Source organism: Dipodomys spectabilis, unplaced genomic scaffold (assembly GCF_019054845.1).
Source record: "Dipodomys spectabilis isolate Male_0828 unplaced genomic scaffold, ASM1905484v1 ptg000297l, whole genome shotgun sequence".
Lineage (NCBI taxonomy): Eukaryota > Metazoa > Chordata > Mammalia > Rodentia > Heteromyidae > Dipodomys > Dipodomys spectabilis.
Window position 1 is genome coordinate 8,605,962 of NW_024870974.1, and position 24,069 is coordinate 8,630,030.

The 24,069-nt window shown below is 37.3% G+C and overlaps 1 protein-coding gene across 1 annotated transcript in view; it reads left to right on the plus strand.

Annotated features, from left to right (window-relative positions):
* The window catches only part of Stpg2 (sperm tail PG-rich repeat containing 2), a 242,143-nt gene extending 228,761 nt beyond the window's left edge, over positions 1-13,382 (plus strand). Inside the window, exons 15-16 of the mRNA XM_042701598.1 lie at positions 12,994-13,150; positions 13,249-13,382. Of these exons, the coding sequence (XP_042557532.1) occupies positions 12,994-13,150; positions 13,249-13,382 (291 nt within the window). The remainder of the gene's footprint in view (positions 1-12,993; positions 13,151-13,248) is intronic.
* Positions 13,383-24,069: the final 10,687 nt, after the last annotated feature.

A 24,069-nucleotide genomic window follows, 5' to 3' on the forward strand; every position in this document is an offset into this window, starting at 1 on the left:
CTTAAAAAATAAAGCAAAATTAAGTAACCATAAATAGGTATGATTAATTCTATTACATTAATTATTTAATAGAACGTGACATGAGAAATCTGGAGATAAAGCCATTGGAGCCCTAAGTGGATAGCCATACTTTCCTGAGAATGTTGACAAATGGCTGGTGGTTAAGTGTGGCTTAAAAATGAGAATTTCCTGGAGACTACAGGCTTAGTGAGCTGCCAGCATCAACGTAGCCACGACCAGTGTCTCCTTTGGGAGAATCTTATAAGGATCCTTAAAGGAACAATCATTGCAATGCTTGCATCTTTCTCCATAGTAAAGGATTACTGTGTAAATTCTGAAAATTTACCTCAGCTGGAGATATGTGAGGTCCCCCAGATTAAGTGAGCTTCTAAGGGTATATGTTAAAAGCGATGGAGTCATTTGATTGGACATAGATTTATCCTTTGTGACTATGATTACATACCTAAGCACTATGCACAAACATGATGTTAAATGCACCAGTTCACCAGTGCTTATTACTATTATTCCATGGTGACATGTACCAAACACAGGGCAAATACATACTTTAAAATACTATTAAGAACATTGCCCCATTTGTTAGGAAATGGAAAAACTTGGAAAAAATTATATTAAGTGAAGTAAGCCAGGCCCAAAGAAACATAGGTCCCATGGTTTCCCTTATTTGTAATATCTAGTATATGTATGAGTCAAGCGGAAAAGGTCAGATAATGTGATGTCAGGAAAATGAACCCTTAGATGTGTATTTTAATGTTTTTTTCTTTCATGCATGTGTTTCTAACACATTTATAAGATTATCTCTTTGTTGCTTTGTATGTCCCTCCCCCACAATATAACCCCTGCTTTCACTATATTTGATGTCAGTATAACTTGTGGAGGAGATGGGGAAAAACCAGTTGTTTAAGGATACAGGTGGACCTGTTGCAACAATGAGAAGTACAAGTTGTCATGTCCAAAACGAGCATTACAACGTTGGTGCCGGGGGGGGGGGGGGGGGGGGGAAGGGGGGGGAGGAAGGAGAAGGATTGGGATTAGGGGGGGAGGGGGGAGGCTGGGAAGGGATGTGAAGGGTAAACAAAGGAGGAGGCTGCAATGCTTGGTAAGAAATGTACGCATTATCCTGCCCATGTAACTGTAACTCCTCTGTACAGTATGTTCACAAATAAAATTAAATTAAATTATAAATAAATAAATAAAATACTATTAAGAAATTAAAATGTAAACAGCAATATGATACATTCCAGTACCTATGAAAATGACAAAATCCAAACAATGACTTGTTGGTAAGTATGCAGAACAGCAATCCAGTCTACTTTAGGAGACAGTTTGTCACTTTCCTTGCAAATCTAAGTTTTATCTTGCCATGTAATCTAGCAATTGTATTTCTGAATATTTACTCAGCTAAATACACAATTTCCAAAGACTAGGAAACATGATGTGATTCAAAAGGTAAATGGATAAAACAAATTGTAGCACATTCCTGTACTGAATACACTACATGTAACATGGTATCACAATGGAATACTGAAAGGGAGAAAGGAAATTAGTTAAAAACTAAGGAAAATATGAATAGACATAGGTAGTAGTAATACTAGAGTTTGAGTAAGTATCCTGACAATTTAGGCCCTAGCTTATGTCTTGGTTGCTGTTAGTAACTGTTTAAAGAAGTTATGTCAGTGGACTCCTGTGCTAGAAAAGGGTATCAGGGAACCTCTTGTTCTCTCTTTGCTGTGAAATAAGTAGATTTGTACCTGCAATAAATGTGCCTAGAAGTGAGCCAAACTAATTGAAAAGGAGCAGATAGACAAAAGAAAATGAATCAAAGACTTGGGCGAGTGCATTCAAAGCAAAGAAGATAAAGAATAAACAGACAGGCAAAAAGAACTCCACTTTACTATAAGTGATAGCCAAATTTAGATGATAGTGTTTACGTTCTTTCACACAGTTGTCACAGAGTAGATAGTAGTAGTCAGAATAGACTGAATGACTCATACATAGAGGGGATTGGTCACACAGTTCTGGAAGTTAGAAGAGTGATCACCCGAGGCTTTAGCATGGTTAGATTCTGGTGAAAGCTACTTACTTCTATTTTCATAAGGTGACAGAGAGCTAGTTACTAGTCTGGCTTCATTCTGTAATAGGATGAATCCTATTTATGAAGGCTATAGCTTTATAACCTAGTAAACTTCAGTTATAACCTAATTAACTTCAGTGGTTCCACATGCTAATACCAACATTATAGAGGTTAGAATTTTAGCAAATTTTAGGGGAACAAAAATATGCTGTCCATAGCAATATTTTACTCTGTGTATATGCAGTATACCTTATGCTCTAGACAAGGCAGTATGCATTCCCGAATAATATATTTGAGCCATACTGAATATATAGCATGCATATTATATAGCATACAGTATTATAGTATATACTCTATATAGTATCCATATTACATACAATGGTACATATACTCTATATACTATGTACTCTATATACTATATAAACACTATAATATGTACTATATGATTTCTAATGTATAGTATACTATAGTCTATAATATATACTATACAATATAGTTTATAATACACATACTATAAGCTATATATCAGATATGTAACATAATATACAATATAGTATATCTCCTATATAATATGCAATTTATACATTAGTATAGCTAAGTGTATTATAGTGTGCATGAGTACATATTTGGTATATCATTAGAAAGGGATAGAAAAAGAAGCCAAGTATTGGAAAAGATGTGGAGAAAAGTGAAGCTCACATATACTCTTGGAAACTGCTTGGTAGATTGTGTAAAACTAACTGTACAGATTGTTTATGACCCAGTAGTTACTTTCCTAGTTTTATAACCCACAGAAATGTCAGCATATGTGTGCCAAAAGACACATACAAATGTGGAGAGCAGCACTATTTTAGCAGCCGAAATTGGAAACTATCCATAAATGGTCCCCAGAAATAGAATGGACAACTTGTGTTGTAATGCACTTATAAAATGGAATGCAAAAGAGAACTGAGGATTAATTTTACACACAAACCACGCAGATCCATACCATAAGCATGATGTCAAGCAAGTGATCCAGGCACAAAAGGAAATGGTCTAATTGATTCCATTATGTAAAGTTCAAAGTCAGGCAAAGCTCTTCTAATAAAGTTAGAAGATACTTGGATTCTCCTAGGCTTGAGTTTTCTGTTGAGTTATGCCTCTGACAGGGACAAAGGAACCTTGTGGAATGCTGGTAACATTTCTGGACCTGAGTGCTGATGATATAGCATTGTACACTTTTTTTTTTTTTTTTTTTTTTTGGTCATGGGGCTATGGGGCTTGAACTCTGGGCCTGGGCGCTATCCCTCAGCTCTTCAGCTCTAGGTGAGCACTCTACCACATGAGCCACAGTGCCACTTCCGGTTTTCTAGTGGTTTATTGGAGATAAGGGTCTCACGGACTTTCCTTTCCAGGCTGGTTTTGAACTCTGATCCTCAGATCTCAGCCTCCTGAGTAGCTAGGATTACAGGTGGGAGCCACCAGTGCCTGGCACATTGTTCACTTTTTAAGAATTCATAATTTCCTATTTATTTGCATACTTTGCTATATGTAAGCTAAACTTTTAATAAATGTTTACCTAAAACTCATATGACAAATACTGTAAAGAGGTTAAAACTTTGGTAGTAGCAGTTCCAAAACCAGAAAGAAAGAAGACGCAGAAGTGAATCATAAAATAATCTTAACTGAGAATTTTCTAGAAATGAGTGAAGACCTAAATGTCTCATAATTAAACAAACAAAATTGCAGGTGTCATGTCCAGCATAGTTCAAAGGGTTTTAAAACAAAAGGTCAAAGACAGCTTCTGGTAGATTAGGTAAGGAATACCATATACAAATATCAGGGCTGGGAAGGTGGCTCAGTGGTAGAGCGCTTGCCTTGCATGCATGAGGCCCTGGGTTCAATTCCTTAGCACCCCATAAGCAAAAAGAAAAAAGCCGGAAGTGGCGCTGTGGCTCAAGTGGTAGAGTACTAGCCTTGAGCTGAAGAGCTGAGGGACAGCACCCAGGCACAGAGTTCAGGCCCCACGACCGCCCCCCCCCCCAAAAAAAAAAAAAAACAAATACCATATGTGAAATGCAAGTTTGTAATACATAGAAATGAAGCAGAAAAAAGCTGTCTTATTTTGGGCTTCAGAAGCAATACTGAAATCATAAGAGGTTTCCAGAGAAAACCTGACTGAATATAAAATGATAGACTATACAGTTATAGGTATATACTATACAGATGGGTAAGTGGTGGAAGGGTTGATGGAGGAAAATGGAGTAGAAGAATGAAGGGTAAAGGGGGAGAAGTCAGATAAGAATTCAATGTATAGACTATGGAATTAAGAAGAGTGAGGGAAGGGGTCGGTAGGGGAAGGCTGGGTGTGGAGTATTGAAAGGGATGATGTTGATCAGCTATAGCACTTTGTTAAATGGCAGCCCCTTGTGCAACAACTTAAAGATAATAAAAAAAAAACAAACACCAAAGTATTGACCAAAAAACCCTGTCCTAATTAGATTGGCAATATAGCTTAGTGGTACATCCTGTGCCTAGCGTGTATGAGGCTGCGGGTTCAAGACTGAGCATCAAAACAATAGCCACAACAAAAAGCTGACACTTGAAACAGGATTTCTGTTTCTTTAGGTGAAGGTGAATTGTAACCATAGAAACTAAAGAACAGTTGAACTGCACGAAATCCAGAGAAAAGACTTTGCTTTGAGCTTCTATTTTGCTTCAAGTTTTTCATGGAATTGAGCCCCGGCACATGCTAGGCTGGTGGCTCTAACACTGAGTTACACTCCTAGCCCTTACTTCTTTAGATAGGATCTTGCTGTGTGGCTTAAGCAGCTCGCTTTGATCTTGCATCATAACCCAAGCCAGTCTGGAATTTTCAATCTTCCTGCCTGTACCTCTTGTAGAGGTCGAGCGTTCTCATTATACCCAGCTTCAACACTTATTTTGATACTACGTATGTGGATGATGTACCAACTGTTGCATATCTACATCTCTATATCTATATGCAATTTGCTATTCTTCTTTTTCTTTTACTCTCTGTCTCCTTGATATACTAACACATACATGATTAGGGAATGCGTTACTGTGGAATTGTATTTCATGTAACCATCTGAATCTAGCATCGGTCATAATTTTCAACTATACTTATAATACTTCAGCATTTAGTTCCTAATAATGAAGGCATGCTTGCAAAACTTCACAGCAGTGATCAAATTCAGGAAATCTTACATTGCTACAATACTATTACCTATAATATAAGCATCATTCAAATATTTTTAATTGACCTAATAATATTTGACACACACAAACGCATTTAATCATCATACATGTTTTCAGTTTTTGTCTTTCAGGACAGTGACTTTTTTGAACCTGTTTGAAAAGCTTTGTGAAATATTTATTTATTCTTTTTGGTTAGTAGTATGCAAATATCATATTATTCTTCTCTCACATTCACCCAGAGCAATGTAATGCATCTGTGTGTGTGTGTGTGTGTGTGTGTGTGAGAGAGAGAGAGAGAGAGAGAGAGAAAGAGAGAGAGAGAGAGAGAGAGAGAGAGAGAGAGAGAGAGGGAGAGAGAGAGAGAGAGGAGAGAAAGGGGGAAATGAGAACTTGAATTCTGGTCCTAGGTGCTGTCCTTTAGTTTTTGTGCTCAGGATTTGAGTTACATCTCTACTTCCAGCTGTTTGCTGGATAATTGAAGGTAAGAGTCTCTGGAACTTTCCTGCCTGGGGTGGCTTCAAAATACTAGGATCTTCTGATCCTAGTATTTTGAGTATCTATGATTATAGGTTTTAGTCACCAGCACCTGACTATAATATATTAGAAAGTAATTCTTACTACACTTTGAAAAGGTATTCAAAGGAAAAAAATATGTATATAGTTTATATACTACCAAACCAATGAATAAAAATAACCTCTGGTGACTGAAATAGTTTAAGCATTATATTTTACTGCACATAAGAAATATAGTGAAGCATACTATATTCAGCAGTCATATATAGTCAACATTATATATATTCAGCATGCTATATATTCAACCTCAATATATTTCAGTGAAAACTATAAACAATGACATATATATTCTAATTTATTTCATTACAAATTTAAGCCAGAAACATCACATTGTATTGATTATTCCTCAGTGGTAATTCATATTTCAAACACATTCATCATAATTTCAATGAAATGGTTTATATAAATTGTCCTTTAGTTCAGATTACTTTTAAATCAATTTTGCAAACCATAGAACCCAGAATATAAAAAGCCTAAGTGGACATTAGGCTGCTGTTTGCTGCAGACAAGTTCTTTCAGATATTACATATTCTGAAAGCTGCAATCTGAACATGATTTCAATGTGGATCAAGTAACAGAAGACCCATCTTGTATTCATTCCTATTTTCAGGTGGAAAATGCTTTGAATACAAAATAACTGCTTTCATCTCTCTAGTAAGGATACCAGGATTTATGTCCCCCCCTACTTGTATATGTTTTAAAGAGCAACAAATTGTTAATTAGGTGATTTTGCATGGAATTCAGGATGATGTGCTGTCACAAGGATCACTCCTGGTTTTCCACTAGGTACTGATGACTGAGGTTTAGCTTTTCAGTCATTACCCTATCTTCATCATGTTTGTTTTTTTTAATCAGCCAATAAACTTTGTTTATTTCCGGATTCCTGCTGTTATCTCAAAGTTTGCCTTTGGTGCTCCCTTGAATTGTCTTTGCTTCCTTATCAAGTAGCAGGATGGTATTTGCCTGGGTGTATTTCTGGGTTCTGATTCTGACCTACTGACTTGATTGTTCTTGAACCTGTACTGCACTCGCTGTCTTCATTGCTTAGTGTCCTAGTAAGCCTTGAAGTCCTATAGCACACACATTATCGATATTAAACAGTCTCCATGTTTGGGAATCAAATATGTGAATGGTGTAGAATAACAGGTAGTGTTTGTCTATGCCAATGGTAATTTTGAAGATATTCATATTTTTCCTAGAAGCTTTGTAATACTCCACTTTTTTCTTTATTTATGGTACTCAGATTTGAACTCTGCCTCACAATCACTACGCAGGTGCTCTACCACTTGCATGACATCTCCAGCCCCTTTTGCATTGCTTATTTAATTATTTTAATTTTTTTAATTTAATTTTTTTGTGAACATACTGTACAGAGGGGTTACAATTACATGGGCAAGATAATGCGTACATTTCTTACCAAGCATTGCAACCTCCTCCTTTGTTTACCCTTCACATCCCTTCCCTACCTCTCCCCTCCCCCCCCACCCAATCCCCCCGCCACCCCCCCCCCCCCACCCTGGCACCAACGTTGTAAAGCTCGTTTTTGACATGACCTTGTACTTCTCATTGTTGCAACAGGTCCACCTGTATCCTTAAACGACTTGTTTTTCCCCATCTCCTCCACAAGTTATACTGACATCAAATATAGTGAAAGCAGGGGTTATACTGTGGGGGAGGGACATACAAAGCAACAAAGAGATAATCTTATAAATGCATTAGAAATAAATGCATGAAAGAAAAAAGCATTAAGATACATATCTAAGGGTTCATTTTCCTAACATCACATTATCTGACCTTTTGCCCTTGACTCATACATATACTAGATATTGCAAATAAGGGAAACCATGGGACCTATGTTTCTTTGGGCCTGGCTTACTTCACTTAATATAATTTTTTCCAAGTTTTTCCATTTCCTAACAAATGAGGCAGTGTCATTCTTTCTGATGGAGGCATAGAATTCCATTGTGTATATATACCACATTTTCTTGATCCATTCATCTACTGAGGGGCATCTGGGTTGGTTCCATATCTTAGGTATGGTAAATAATGCTGCAATAAACATAGTTGTGCTGGTAGCTTTAGTGTGGTCTTGTTTGTAAACATTTGGGTAAATGCCCAAAAGTGGGATTGCTGGGTCATAAGGGGAGCTCTATGTGAAGTCTTTTCAGGAACCTCCATACTGCTTTCCAAAGTGGTTGAACAAGTTTACACTCCCACCAACAATGCAGTAAGGTTCCCTTCTGTCCACATCCCCTCCATCATCTGTTGTTGTTAGAGTTCTTGATTTTTGCCATTCTAACTGGAGTGAGGTGGTATCTCAATGTTGTTTTGGTTTGCATTTCTTTTATGGCTAGGGAGGTTGAGCATTTCTTCTTGTGTCTATTGGCCATCCTTCTTTCCTCTTCAGAGAAGTTTCTCTTCAAGTCTTTAGCCCACTTATTTATTGGGCAGTTGTTTCTTTGAGGATTTGTTGTTGGGGAATTTAATTTTTTGAGTTCCAAGTATATTTTAGATATGAGACCCTTGTCCGTTGTATGGCTAGTGAAGATCTTCTCCCAATCTGTGGGCTTTCTATTGATCTTGCTAGCTATGTCCTTTGCCATGCAGAAGCTCTGCAACTTCATGCAATCCCATTTGTCTAACCTTTCTTTGATTTGTTGTGTTTCCGGGTCTCTATTCAGAAAATTTCGGCCTGTGCCAAGGAGACCTAGGGTTTCTCCTATTCCATCCTGTAATGTTTTCAGAGTGTCTGCTTTGACTTCGAGGTCTTTGATCCATTTGGAGTTGATTCTGGTGCAGGGTGATATATAAGGATCTAGCTTTAGTTTTCTATAAGTAGTTAACCAATTTTGCCAGCACCATTTACTGAAGAGGCTGTCTTTCTTCCATTCTATTGTTTTAGCTCCCTTATCGAAGATTAGATGGCTATAGGTCTGTGGGTTCATTTCTGGATTTTCAATTCTATTCCATTGGTCCTGAGGTCTGTTCTTATGCCAATACCAAGCTGTTTTGATTACTATGGCTTTATAGTAGAGTTTGAAATTTGGTATTGATATTCCTCCAGCAGTGTTCTTTCCGTTGAGGATCGTTTTTGCTCTTCAGGGTCTTTTATTTTTCCATATGAATTTTTGGATTGCCTCTTCTATTTCCTTGAAGAATGAGGTTGGAATTTTGATAGGTATCGTGTTGAATTTGTAGATAGCCTTGGGAAGTATTGCCATTTTCACAATGTTAATCTTTCCAATCCAGGAGCATGGGAGGTTTTGCCATTTTCTAAGTTCTGTGTTGATTTCCTTTTTCAAGATTTTAAAGTTTTCATCATAGAGGTCCTTCACTTCTTTGGTTAAGTTAATTCCTAGGTATTTTATTTTTTGTGGGGCTATTACAAATGGAGTTGCTTTCCTAATTTCAGCCACACTTTTCTCATTGTTGGCATACAGAAAAGCCATTGATTTTTGGGAGTTAATTTTATACCCTGCTACTTTGCCAAAGTTTTGAATCAGCTTGAGTAATTTGGGAGTAGAGTTTATGGGATTCTTTAAATATAAGATCATGTCATCTGCAAAGAGGGAGAGTTTTATTTCTTCTTTCCCTATTTGGATCCCCTTTATGTCTGCATCTTGTCTTATTGCTGTAGCTAGGCATTCTAATACTAGATTGAAGAGAAGTGGAGAGAGTGGACATCCTTGTCTTGTTCCTGAGTTAAGAGGAAATGGCTTTAGTTTTTCACCATTAAGTATAATGCTGGCTGTAAGTTTTTTCATATACAGCCTTTATTGTATTGAGGAATGTTCCATGGATTCCTAATTTTTCCAAAACCTTCATCATGAAGGGGTGTTGGATCTTGTCGAATGCTTTTCTGCATCTATTGAGATTGCTTATTTTAAGAGTAAATTCTTACTTTCTGCTCAGGCCAGTCTGGGCTGTGATCATCCTTGTACTTGCCTGTGTCATTAAGCATGACAGGTGTATAACACTGCACCTGGCCATTGGTTGAATCAGAATCTTGCAGATTTCTTTTACCCAAGCTGGCCTCAAGCAGCAGTTCCCTGCTCTCTGCCTCCAAAGTAGCCAGGATTATAGGGGTGAGCCCCTGCGCCTGGCAGTAGCTTTTTTTTTATATCTTATGATTGATAAACCTTACACATATGGATTCATTTTACTCCATATATAACAATACTATACAACAAGATTTTTAATTTTTTTATTGTAAAGATACTGTACAGTGGGGTTACAGTTACATGAGTAAGGTAATGACTACATTTCCTATTGAGCATTATTACTCCCTCCTTTGTTTTCCCCCTACCATCTCTTCCCTCCTCACCTCCCAACTCCTCCCTCCCACTCCAAGTTGTAAAGTTCGTTTTCACCATAGTGTCTTGTACATTGTTACAATGGGTCAACCCATATCCTTGTTTCAGCATTTTGTTATTTCCCTTCCCCTCCCCAAATTAGAAAAATGTATATACAAGATTCAGGGCACTGGAATCAAATACAGTGACTACAGAGGTTGTACCATGGGGAAAGAACATACAAAAGAAACACAAAAAATTACACAGTACATTAAAAACAACAGCCACGTGTCTTGAGCTTCATTACACTTAGCATCCTCTTATATGGACCTATGTACATGGCTTTTACAACAGGAAATTTTATTGTCCCTATGTTCTAAGGTGAAAAGTCAATTTCAGTGTGATGAAGTTATTTAAGAACACACAGAAATCAGAGGGCCGAGGGGCAACCACTGAAAAGTCCATGCTTCAATTACTGAGCAATAGGATGTTCCATAAACTAGGACTATTTTATCAAGTCTACTTCAGTTAATATATCCAGAAGGCAGTTTAGCAGTCTGCACTGAAAAAGCTCAGAAATTGGAGGTAGGCTTCTGAAGATCACAGACATTGGAAGTGTCCAAGTCAAAGTCCGTGGTACTCTCCTTCCACAAGAAGGTGATTTTACACTCTTACACCTATGGTGTCTCTTACTGACAAGCCAGAGACAAGCAGTAACCTGAGCACGTAGTATCCTGGCATTCTCAGCTTGTGTTCAGAAACCACTCACCTTATTTCCTAACTTCTTGCGTGTATCCTGTTGTCAGAGAGGGAAGTAAGAATAAAAATGAGAGGTCTGTGCTGGGCAGGTGGCTTAGTGATAGAGTGCTTGCCTGTATGCATGAAACCTTGGGTTCCATTCCTTAATACCACATAAACAGAAAGAGCCGAAAGTGGTGCTGTGGCTCAAGTGGTAGAGTGCGAGCCTTGAGCAAAAGAAGCTCAGGGACAGAGCCCAGGCCATGAGTTCAAGCCCCAGGGCTGGCAAAAAAAAAAAGAGTGTTACAAAGGATGCACTCAAATGCTAATCGGATGAATACTAATTTTTCTTTTCAATAATCTTTTCACAAGAGATTTAGCAGATATCCCTCACACTAGTTGAAAGTCACAGGGCATTTATATATATGTTTAGAAGTTGTTTCAAATTCTTGTTGTTCCTAATGGTTTCCTTGGTAGGTTGGTAGGTTGACTGAAGAGAGCAGGTAGATTCTGTCTTAGTTCTAGAATGGTCTTGGGCAGATGATACGCATAACATAATTATTTGGTGGAGGGATAAATATTGATTAGAAGACATGTAAAAAATTAGTATCTTCCCTCCTTGAAAGCAAAATTTATTTTTATACTAAAAGTTATCGTAAAAGTTATCAATATACATTTTATATGCACATGTTGAACTTTATACACATCTTTTTTTATTGTGAAAATACTGTACAGAGGAGTTACAATTACATGGGCAAGATAATGAGTACATTTCTTATCAAGCATTGTAGCCTCCTCCTTTGTTTCCCCTTCCCATCCCCTTCCCCCCTCCCTCCCGCACTGCCAAAGTTGTTAAAGTTCGTTTTTCGATATAACGTCTTGTACATCTCACTGTTGCAATGGGCTCACCTTTTATCCCTATTTAAACAATTTGTTTATTCCTTTCCCTTCCACAAATTATGCCAACATCAAATTCAGCGAAAACAGGAGTTATACTGTGGGGAGGGACATACAAAGCAACAAAGAAATATCTTATAAATATGTTAGAAACAATAGCAAGCAAGAAAAACCATTTGAGTCCTTATCTTAGGGCTCATTTTGCTTAACATCAACTTATCTGACCATTTCTACTTGTCTCAGACATATACTAGTTATTGCAAATAAGGGAAACCATGGGACCTATGTTTCTTTGGGCCTGGCTTTCTTCACTTAATACAATTTTTTCCAAGCCTTTCCATTTCCTAACAAATGGGGCAATGTTATTCTGATGGAGGCATAGAATTCCATTGTGTATAAATACCACATGTTCTTGATACATTCATCTACTGAGGGGCATCTGGGTTGGTTCCATATCTTGCTGCAATAAACATAGTTGTGCTGGTAGCTTGTTTGTGATCATTTGGGTAAACTTGTTCAACCACTTTGGAAGTAGTATGGAGGTTCCTCAAAAGATTCCACATAGAGCTCCCCTATAACCCAGCATCTTTTTTTTAAAGTTACAGTTTTCACCCTCTAATTCTGTTTCAAATATATGTTGTGAGAAAGAATCTTTTTTTTTTAAAATCAAAGTAGTTTCTTTACTTTCTATTAATCTTGACCAAATTATTTTTCTGAAAACTTTTTGCTTTGGCCAAGAGACTTGGCCCTTGTTAATTACATTTATTTACAGACATTCTTTTTAAAAGCTCCTTGAATTTTAGTTAGCCACATCCTTTTGCGATTGTTTTGCAGATTGTGACCCTAAACTCAGCCAATCTGAGAAGAGCGGCGGGGTCTGCTTGTGCACCCTTCTGCAGAAATCAACTTTGCCTTGTGGAGTTCTTTTTGAGTTTGTGTCCTTATTCCTACGTGACACCGCAACATATTTCTAACAGTGTGACATTTGTCAAGAATATTAAGAGCACTTTAGTTAAGTTCATGACTAATAAACTTTTTGCAGTATAAAGTATATTTAGAGATCCTAACCCCAGGAATCCAAACATGTAAGATATTAATGAAAGATATTGCTTAATTCAATTAGTGAATTCATTATTTATAAGCAGCAATTTTTCAGTTTGTGAATGACATAATTAAAGCATGCTACTGTTTCATTCTCCACAGCTCAGTACGTTTTTAAGACATTCTGTCCTGAAGAAAACATTTAATGTCACTCTGCCAAATTTTCCCCTGATGAAGAGTAAAAATACTAATATCAAAGAAAATGCCAAAGAAAAGACAAGTACAAAAGCCCAGGAGACAAATCAGAAGCTACAATACGGTGAGTGTCTCCATCTTCACTGGGTCCTGTATATATTATGATGTATACATTAACTGTTAAACACAATCTCTTGCTCAGATTTTTCTTTTTTTGCAAAGCTATACATGTTCCTTGCTCTTCTAGTGACTGGTTTTGTTATCTTTCTGGCCCCGATGAGGAATTAGGAGATCATGGTAGCAGATACATTGCATGCCTCTTCATGTTAACCATTGTGATAATAGGGGTTTTATAAATTCAGTTTTTCATTTTCTTTTGATACCCAAAAAAGAGCTACTTAAGTAAGGTAAAAATGACAGCTTTTTAATTGACCTATCTTTCTTAATACAAAGAAATCAAAATATAATGATTCTATCAGTTATTGGGGGATCAGGTCTCATTGCAAAAGTAAGGATTTTTTTATTTTTCCTGAATCAAGCAAGTTTAGATTAACATAGACATTCTCATATAAGAGCTAATACACAAGAAAAACACGAATATATTGTGGTTTTTGTTGTTATTGTTGGTGGTGGGTTTTTGTTATTGTTGTTGTTATGGGTCCTGTTGTGGATGCTGTCCCAGAATTCTTTATGCTCAAGGCTAGCACTCTATACCTTTGAACCACAGCACACTTCCAGTTTTCTGTTGGCTAGTTATAGGAAAGAGTCTCATGGACTTTCCTGCATAGGTTGGCTTTGAACCAGAGTCCTCCAATTTCAGTCTCCTGAGTATCCAGGATTTCAGATATGAGCTACTGGTAATTAGCTTTATTGTTAGTCTTTGTTTTGTAAGCTGGGTCTCTATGCAGCTTGATAATAGTATACCTCAGAAAAATATTCCTTTTCACATCAGAATGCATGTCATTAAATCACATTGTATTAATTGAGGAATATACTGTGGCTATATTAATTACAGAGAAGTAGATTCTAAAACATTTATTGAAGTAATTAAATGTGACATTCAATATGTAATCTACTACTAAACTAATTGAGTAGTAATAAAATTTGTAAACTGTAGAAGTCGATTCTTGCTACAAACAAGAATCTCTTTGTCTACAATGGAGGCCAATAGAGACTATTGAGTAGTTGAAATGTGAGAGTTTTAAGTTGATTGTACTGTAAGTCTAATATGCCCAGAAGATATTTAAAATATTTTTATACAAAGAAAGTGGAAAATATTTCAGTATTTTTTAATTAAATGTTGAAATAACCTTTCAGATATACTTGGTTAACTATAATATCCAAGTAAGATTGTATTCATTTTTATCTTTTTGAGGGATCAAGATTCACTTCTAACAAATGGGCAATGTCATTCTTTCTGATGGAGGCACAGAATTCCATTGTGTATATATACCACATTTTCTTTTTTTCTTTTTTTATTGTGAAAATACTGTACAGAGGGGTTACAATTACACGGGCAAGGTAATGAGTACATTTCTTATCAAGCATTGTAGCCTCCTCCTTTGTTTCCCCTTCCCATCCCTTCCCATCCTCCTCCCCCATCCTCTCTGCCCGCCCCCCACCAAAGTTGTAAAGGTCATTTTCTACATAACAACTTGTACATCTCATTGTTGCAATGGGTCCACCTGTATCCCTATTTAAACGATTTGTTTTTCCTCTTGCCCTCCTCAAATTATACCAACATCAAATACAGTGAAAGCAGGGGTTATACTGTGGGGGAGGGACATACAAAGCAACCAAGAAATAATCTTATAAATGTGTTAGAAACAATCGCATGAAAGAAAAAAAAAACATTTGAATACATTTCTTAGGGTTCATTTCCCTAACATCACCTATCTGACCTTTTCTGCTTGACTCAGACATATACTAGATATTGCAAATAAGGGAAACCATGGGACCTATGTTTCTTTGGGCCTGGCTTACTTCACTTAATATAATTTTTTCCAAGTCTTTCCGTTTCCTAACAAATGGGGTAATGCCATTCTTTCTGATGGAGACATAGAATTCCATTGTTCATATATACCACATTTTCCTGATCCAGTCATCTACTGAGGGGCATCTGGGTTGGTTCCATAGCTTAACTATGATAAATAATGCTTCAATAAACATAGTTGTGCTGGTAGCTTTAGTATGGTCTTGTTTGTGAACATTTGGGTAAATGCCCCAAAGTGGGATTGCTGGGTCATAGGGGAGCTCTATGTGGAGTCTTTTGAGGCACCTCCATACTACTTTCCAAAGTGGTTGAACAAGTTTCAACTCCCACCAACAATGCAGTAAGGTTCCCTTCTGTCCACATCCCCTCCAGCATCTGTTGTTATTAGAGTTCTTGATTATAGCCAATCAAACTGGGGTGAGGTGGAATCTCAATGTTGTTTTGGTTTGCATTTCTTTTATGGCTAGGGAGGTTGAGCATTTCTTCATGTGTCTATTGACCATCCTTCTTTCTTCTTCAGAGAAGATGTTGGTATAATTTGTGGTGGGGAAGAGAAAAAATAAATCGTTTAAATAGGGATACAGGTGAACCCATTGCAAGACATTATGTCGAAAAACGAACTTTACAACTTCTTTGGGGTGGGGAGATGGGAAGGGGTGGGCAGGGAAAACAAAGGAGGAGGCAGCAATGCTTGATAAGAAATGTACTCATTATCTTTCCCATGTAATTGTAACTCCTCTGTACAGTATTTTCACAATAAAAAAATTTAAAAAAGAAATAAATAAAAACAAAAAGAAAAAAGAAGATTCATTTCTAGTACTGATTATCTAGACTACGCTTTTTTCGGAATGATGAATTTATCAATATTTTCTATGGAAAAACAATGCCTTTTGCCATTTTCTTTTTTTAAGGGTATTCGTCATTCAGAAAATATTTCAAAAAATATAGTTTCTTTTTATTTATTTTTGTGCTAGTATTAGAATTTGAACTCAGAGCCTCGAGCTCCCATTTAGCTTTCTCACTCATATTTGGCTTTCTACCACTCTTCTAGCCCAGCATTTGGCTGGTTAATGGTAGATAAAAACCAATGAAACAGTGGTGCTCACAAGACAACATGCTGGAGGAGGCCTTGCGGGGAGGGAAAGTGGGAGAAAAATGAGGGAGGGGGTAACAAGAAATGTTCTCACTACTTTACGTATGTAACTGTAACCCCTTGAAAATTAAATTAAATTAAAAAGAAAGAAAGAGAAATAAGAGTCTGCTCTGTCTTAGAAATATGATTCTCAGATCTCACCCTCCCAAGTAGCCAGGATTCACGGGTGCCAGGCTAGATTTTTAGACATCATTGCATTTTGTTCCGACTTCATTGCTCTGTGATCAATTGTTTTTCTTTTGAATATAAGGTCTTTATATAATTCCTTTGACAATGGCTCTTTTTACATTAAAAATCAGTGTACTATAATGCTCCTAGATTTTCCTGTTCTCTTCCTACCAATATTCCTTGATTTTTGCTAATATTCTGAATTGTGTGTGGTAATATCCATAGTTAGTTCATGATTAGATAATTCCCAACTGTGGTTCTTCTTTGGATCTGTTTATATTATCTGTTTTCTTCATTTTCTGTCTTTCATCTATATCTACTAATATGCCTAGTAAGTTTGATCAAATGTTGAATTTTGTTTATAAAATCTTATAGCAATAACTTGACACTGCTTCATTTTATCTTCCTTTGCTCAGATCTTAAACTGGACTTATAGTGTCACTTCTTAAACCCTTGGCCTGCATCAAAAACAATTTGGCAGATACCTTAAGGAGAAAATACACACACACACACACACACACACACACACACACACACACACACACACACACACACACACACACACACACCATGTCAAGTCCCTGTGTTGTTCCTTTGTTCCATGTTGTAATCTGGCCTCTCACTTTCTGTTTTCTTGAGCTCAGTGTTTGTTTCTGTTGAGCAAGAGAAGGCCAGGATGTCAGCTTAGACTCCTGTCCACTCTGGGTCTGCTGGTTTTGTGCAGTTTGGGAATGGAGTCCTTGGGGGGAGAGTGTGGCTCACTTCCTTGTCTCCTCCTCTCTTTCCTAGGTGCCTGGCCTGGGGAGGGCCCTGCATGTCTGTGTGCTCCACCGTGTGCTGAAACAGATTTAGACAGAAATAAATTTCCCATTCTTGTCAGTAACATTGTCATAAGTTACTCTCTGTCATATCTGAAATCCTTTATTCTTTTTTAATATTTTTTTGAGTGGTACTGGGGTTTCAACTCAAGGCTATATGCTTCGTAGGTGAGCACTCTATCACATAAGCCATACCTTAAGCCCCTGAAACTTTTTCTTTACCACTGTTTGATGAGCTATGATCCTTTGATGTTTCAACTGTTCTTGAAACCCCGTATCCTCAATGAACATTTACACCTAAAAATGAGTATCTTCTAGCTATAATTCTTCCTGACATATAACTTTACCTTTCTACTAAAAGTACATATTCTCTTTAAGGAAACAGATTTATGTAGTTCACCTGTGGATTTATTAGTTTTGAGGAGTGTATTGTATATTGCAGCTAAAAGAATATGTTAAGGTTATACGGTTAATACACTATTTTATTATAGGGGTGTACAAATCTAACTTCAAAGATGCTTTTGTGTGCCAAACTTGTGCCACCTACATTCTAAACCTGCTTTTTAGATTTTGTGAAAAAAGGTAGAAGGCAAATATATCTATTTAACTTTGCCATATCAGATGGACTGAAAGACTCCCTTCTGTCTTTTCTGTTTCTACTCATTTCTCTTTTTTTGTACATTTTTATTGTAAGAATAATAATAGCAAAAGTAAAATTATTTTGGTACCTTAAATAAAAGAATACTGTACAGAGAGGTTACAGTTACATGAGCAAGGTAATGAGTGCATTTCCTATGAGCATTGTTGCCTCCTCCTTTGTTTTTCCCCTCTAATCCCTTCCCTCCCACCTCCACAATAACCCCCCCCCCCCCCCCCCCCCCCCCGCCTCCCCGAGGAAGTTGTAAAGTTCATTTTCAACATAGTATCTTGCACATCTCGTTGTTACAATGGGTCAACATTGCTATCTTTGCCATTAAAGGCTTTCAAAAGGCAACTAGATTTGAATTCACAATTATTCTGCCTTCCCGTACGCATGGTGTGATTTTTTTTGAAACTCTTTTCTTTAATTCTTGGCTGAATTCCTCTACAAAAATGGGTGAGTTGACATGTTTCAGTGACTGGTACCAACTCAGCTTGTGTTTGAGCAATGGGGGAACAAGCTCTACCACCTAAGAGTGTTGCATGTTTGAAAATGGGAAGAGTCATTCCCTAAATAAGAGCATCATGCTCCATAGCAAGAGCGATGTCATCTTTTTGTTCAGCTGTTCCTTATTGTAGCAGAAATGGACTACACTTATTTTTGTCATGTGTAGTTTCACATAATGAAGCTTGTTAAAAACTGATATTTCTCCACATATAAGGTTGAGAGTCTCTTTTGTGTTAGAAAGCATGTTGCTATTTAATTATTATGAAAAAGCTTTGTTCCTAAAACATTCATGAGGAATGGAATCAGTGCATTAAATTATTCTGTGAAGCTTTTAATAGCTCATATGATTGCTGTTTGTTGCACTCAGTTAACATTTAATTTTATTCAATGCACTTCTGTCGTGATACTATGTCCACACAACTGCAGGCATAATGTATAGTGTAGGATTTACTTTTCACCAGCTCAGATCTACAAGTCATTAGGACAATCCAAAAGCCAGAATTATGGTACTATGTGAGCTATTTGATGTTACTTAGCTAATTTGTTAAGAAAAAAGATCCAGAATTTTGTAAAAAAAAAAAAATGTGTCTTTTCATTTGGGGCAAACAGGAAGCCATCTGAAAGAATAGATTAGCTCAAGTAGAAAAGTGCATTAAAGATACCATTTACTAAAAGTCTTTCTTCCTCCGCAGATCCATGCTGAAGGTAATGCCTGCTTATAAAGGTAAGCAGAAGCACTTCCAGTATAGTGATACCCTGCACCAGCTGTCCAAGGGAACATAATTCTTCTAAGAAACAGAAAACTGGTCTTAACATTTAATTCTTTTCCCCATTCCTTTTCCCTGTTATACAAGATTATATATGTTCACTGCATCTTCATGCTTCCATATAAGATACGGTGCTGAATAAAGATGCCTGATGAAAAGCCTTGCTTTATTTTATATATTTATTTATTTGTTTTAGAATCTCATTCTCTCACCAGAGACAGCAGTTACATTCTAACCTGGGCATGCTAAAACTAAGTAAATGATCTATGTGCGTATTCTGTCCTCCTCTTTATTACGTTATGTTCTGTTTCTTTGAAATTCTAAAACTGCAGAATAAATGTCATAGGAATGGGCTCAGTATTTTGATGTTGGATCAAGTTTTTGTACAAATAAGAGAACAAGTAAAAAGTGATTAAATTGTGGTAGCAGAACACATTCTGTCCTACAGCTACTTATTTGGTGGAGATAGATACGGTTATTTATTTTCTCAATTTTTTGGGGGGGTACAATGGATCAAACTCAGGGCCTCATGCATGCTACACAAGTGTTCTGCTACATGTGATATGCCCCTACCCCTATTTTCATAATTTCTTGAGACAGAGTATTTGTCTATCTTTCTAAGGTTACATTATGGTAACTTGAAACATATTGGAACATGAAACAATCCATTCAGGCCAATAAGCAGCTTTGTCTCTTCAAATAGTGATTGTTTTTATGTTCTGTGACTTTATTCCCTCCTAGTAATTTTGAAATGTATCACAGGTTGTTTGAATCATTAGTTCCCTTCTTTGCTATAGAGCAAACACAATGAATTCTTCTCTTCTCCATGTGTTGATTTCCCTCACTCATGTGTTTCCATCCCCTCTTGCCTTTCCCACTCTAGTAATCACAACTACATTTTCCTTGATCTAAGACATTGACTTTTTAACTTCCACAAATTAGTAAACACTAGTAGCTTTTCTATATCTGTGTTTGGCTATTTTGCTTAATATAATGATTCCCAGTTCTATCTAGGCTGCTGCAAAAGACAAGATGACAAGATTTCACTCTTATTAATGGCTGGGTAATATTCAGTAGAGTCTATTAGCACATTTGCTTTGCCTGTTCATCCTCTCTTAGATGTCCAGATTGAGTCTGTGTTATAGCTATTGTTAATAGTCCTGCAGAAAATACGAATTTGCCATCATCTTTTCTGTTATAAAGATTTCATCTGGACATATACCCAGAAGTGCAATCGCTAAGTCACATGGTAGTTCTATTTTCAGTTTTTTAAGCAATCACCATGAAACTTTCCATAGTGGATATACTCATTTGCATCCTCATCAACAGTATGTGAGTTTCGCCTTTTTCTACATCCTCTACAACATTTGTTATTTTTTGTCTTTTTGGTGATAGGTAGGCTAACTGACATAAAATGATATTCATTGTGGTTTTGATTTGCATTTCCCTGGTGATTAGAGAGATTCAGAATTATTTCCATACACTTGTCAGTCATTTGTATGTCTTCTTTAAGAAGCTAAGTAATTATTTTTAACTCATTTAAAAATCAGATTATTTAATTCAGTTTTTTGAACTCATTATTCTGGATATCAATCCTTCATTGGATGAATAATTTGAAAATATTTTCTTCCATTCTATAAATTTTCTCTTAAGTCTACCAATTATTTCCTCTTCCTCAAAGAAGCTGATTAGCTATATAATCCCAAGGATCTACTTTGCATTTCCCACTCTCTAGTGATCATGACTACATTTTCCTTCATTTAAGACATTGTTGAGCGGCTGGGAAGGTGGCTCAGAGGTAGAGAGCTTGCCTTGAATGCATGAGGCCCTAGGCCCTGGTTTTGATTCCTCAGTACCACATAAGCAGAAAAGAAAGCTGGAAGTGGCGCTGTGGCTCAAGTGGTAGGGTGCTAGCCTTGAGCTGAGGAGCTGAGGGACAGCGCCCAGACCCAGAGTATAACCCCCATGACCTACAGAAAAAAATAAAAAAGACATTGTTGATTTAAGTTCTACAAACTAGTGAAACCAGTGTTTGGTTTATTTTGCTTAATATAATAATTCTTAGTTCTATCCAGGCTGCTGCAGATGACAAGACTTGGTTGTCTACACTTTTAAAGTTTTAACTAATAAAAAGTCAGTGCTTATGTCACTGTCTTGAAGATTCCACCTGTGTTCTCTTGTGGCAATCTCATAAGGCCAGGGTTTACATTTAGGTTTTTGTTCCAACTTGATTGATTATTATTGAGTTCCTTATTAATTTGTGCATACAATGTGATAAGGATACTTAGTATCAGCCTTGTGCATGTGAATATCAAATTTCACTACCACCATTTATTGAAAATAATTGCATTTTCTCTTCTGGCAACAGGGGCAGCTGCTAGTCCCTAAAACAAGATGATACTTAGTGGTTGGTGGCTTTTGTAGCCACTTGGGTTCTGGGGGATTAGCAAATGAGTTTTCTTCCTTCCTTCCTTCCTTCCTTCCTTCCTTCCTTCCTTCCTTCCTTCCTTCCTTCCTTCCTTCCTTCCTTCCTTCCATTCCCTCCCTCCTTCCTTCCCTCCTTCTCTCTCTCTCTCTTTCCCTCTCTCCTTCTCTCTCTCTCTTTCCTTCTTTCTTTTTTTTTTTCTGTATTCTTTTTTTTTATTGTGAGAATACCGTACAGAGGAGTTACAATTACATGGGCAAGATAATGAGTACATTTCTTATCAAGCATTGTTGCCTCATCTTTGTTTCCCCTTCCCATCCCTTCCCATACTCCCCCCACCTCCTCCCACCCTCTTTCTTTCTTTCTCTTTCTTTCTTCCTTTCTTTCTTTCTTTCTTTCTTTCTTTCTTTCTTTCTTTCTTTCTTTCTTTCTTTCTTTCTTTCTTCCTTCCTTCCTTCCTTCCTTCCTTTCTTTCTTTTTCTTTCTTTCTTTCTTTCTCTCTCCTTCCTTCCTTCCTTCCTTCCTTCCTTCCTTCCTTCTTTCCTTCCTTCCTTCCTTCCTTCCTTCCTTCCTTCCTTCCTTCCTTCCTTCCTTCCTTCCTTCCTTCCTTCCTTCCTTCCTTCCTTCCTTCCTTCCTTCCTTCCTCTCCTGAGGAGAGAAAGAAAGAAACCAGCCAGGGAAACTGGAGGCTGGGCTTAAAGCATTTGAGGATCATGGGGTTCTCCCTCCTCCCCTCCCCAATGTGGGGTGACCCCAACAGGGAGGCAGGATTGAAGCTGCCCTTTGCTACTGTTCCTTTGCCTGTCACCTTTCTAACTGTCTTCAATGTTGAGGATTTCTGTGACTTCCACAATTCTTCTTCAGTCGCTGTCCTACAGCTTGTCCTTTGTTACCCTTGTTCCAAACTTCCTGCGACCTAGCCATGCTCAAGGCACCGCTAGTCAGACATCTTAGCCATTGTACATTTAAATGCTGAATTCCCAAACTTCACGGCTTATGTTCTACTTCTGACGTTGTTTTGAAAAACAAATCAGTCACAGAGAAGAACTAGGATTAGTGGTTCATGTTTAGGAAGAACCTCTGAAATCTTGATTAAAGCTGTAGAAACTTTATTGATGGGAATGGACTTATGCAAATAGTATGAAATTAACATAACTTCAAAAGATTCAAGTACTCCAGGAAACTTTTCAATGTGCTCTGATTTTAGAAAACTCAATCCAAAACATTTCCATTAATATTCCTAAAATTAACCATTAACGATTGTTATCCGAGCGCCAGTGGCTCATGCCTGTACATTCTAGCTCCTCAAAAGTCTCAGCAGAAAAGTTGGTGCAATTCTTTTTCATTCATTAACCACTAAAAAGCTAGAAGCGGAGCTATGGCTCAAGTTGTAGAGCATCAGCCTTGAGGAAAAAGGTAAAGGGACAGCACCCAGGCCCTTAGTTTAAGCTTCAGTACCAGCAAACACACCCACACCCCCCCCCCCCACACACAAAGTGAAAGTAATGATGAAAGAAGTAATAATAAAATATAGCTGCTATGGTTATTAGTACCCCCAAAAGCAGTCAAGTGCTTTGTGTTAGGACAATGGGAAGGATACCTTTGGGGCATCTGAACAATCTGATACTCAACTAAAATGCTGAGTTGTTTCCAATACATTCCCTTGAGAAGAGCCCAGGAACGCCCCGCACCCCTAATCTGCCTCAGAATTCACTGTATGTGTTCAGCTGCCAAAGCATCCCGCGGCTGCACAGTCTCCCCAAGCAGCTCCACGTTCTGTGCATACCTAGGGCCCACCATGGCCTCATCCACATGATGCTGGTTTTCGGAAGCACAGAGAAGGCATGAGTTATTGGGGGAAATAATGTTCCAAGATGTCTCCAGAGTTGTTGAAAGTATATTTTTCTATTGTTTTAAGTCAGATGTCTTCACAATCAATTCTAAACATGGAGACAGTGCACTGAGCAGTGTGCCTAGGAATTCATAGTAAATTCTCACAAATTGAACACCTCTACATAGGGGATTTTTGTCTCCCTAGGCTAATATAAGTGTTCTAAGGACAGTGCAGGTAGGATTGGCTGAGCTCGAGGTGGGGTGTATATATTCTGTCGAAAGCAAGTTAATTAACAAGGGAGAAAAGGTGATTTTTTTTTTTTCTCCCGGAATTCTCAGTTGGAGATGTTCACAACTTTGAATGATGGCCATGAGTATACTAAAGCATAAGTTCTTGTGGACAGTATCAAAACCACAAGATGATAAATACCATCATCCTTGCTGTGCCAATATAAACCCATGCTTTGCACAAGGCAGCTTCTCTAATGAGACAACAGGTAATTGGAAAATGAATTGAAACCTAAATAACCCAATTCAGGATCTATATCTAGGTCAGAGTAATATAATCATTACTTCACTTTACATAATAACATGAAGGAAGTTTTATTAGACTTCTACTTAACTTGACAGTATAGAATGTGAGGGATTTAAGATGAACATCCTAATAAACAATGAAACATTTTAATTGATAGCAGTTACAGTGCATCTATTTAAAGCAATTCAGATATCCAGATGATAG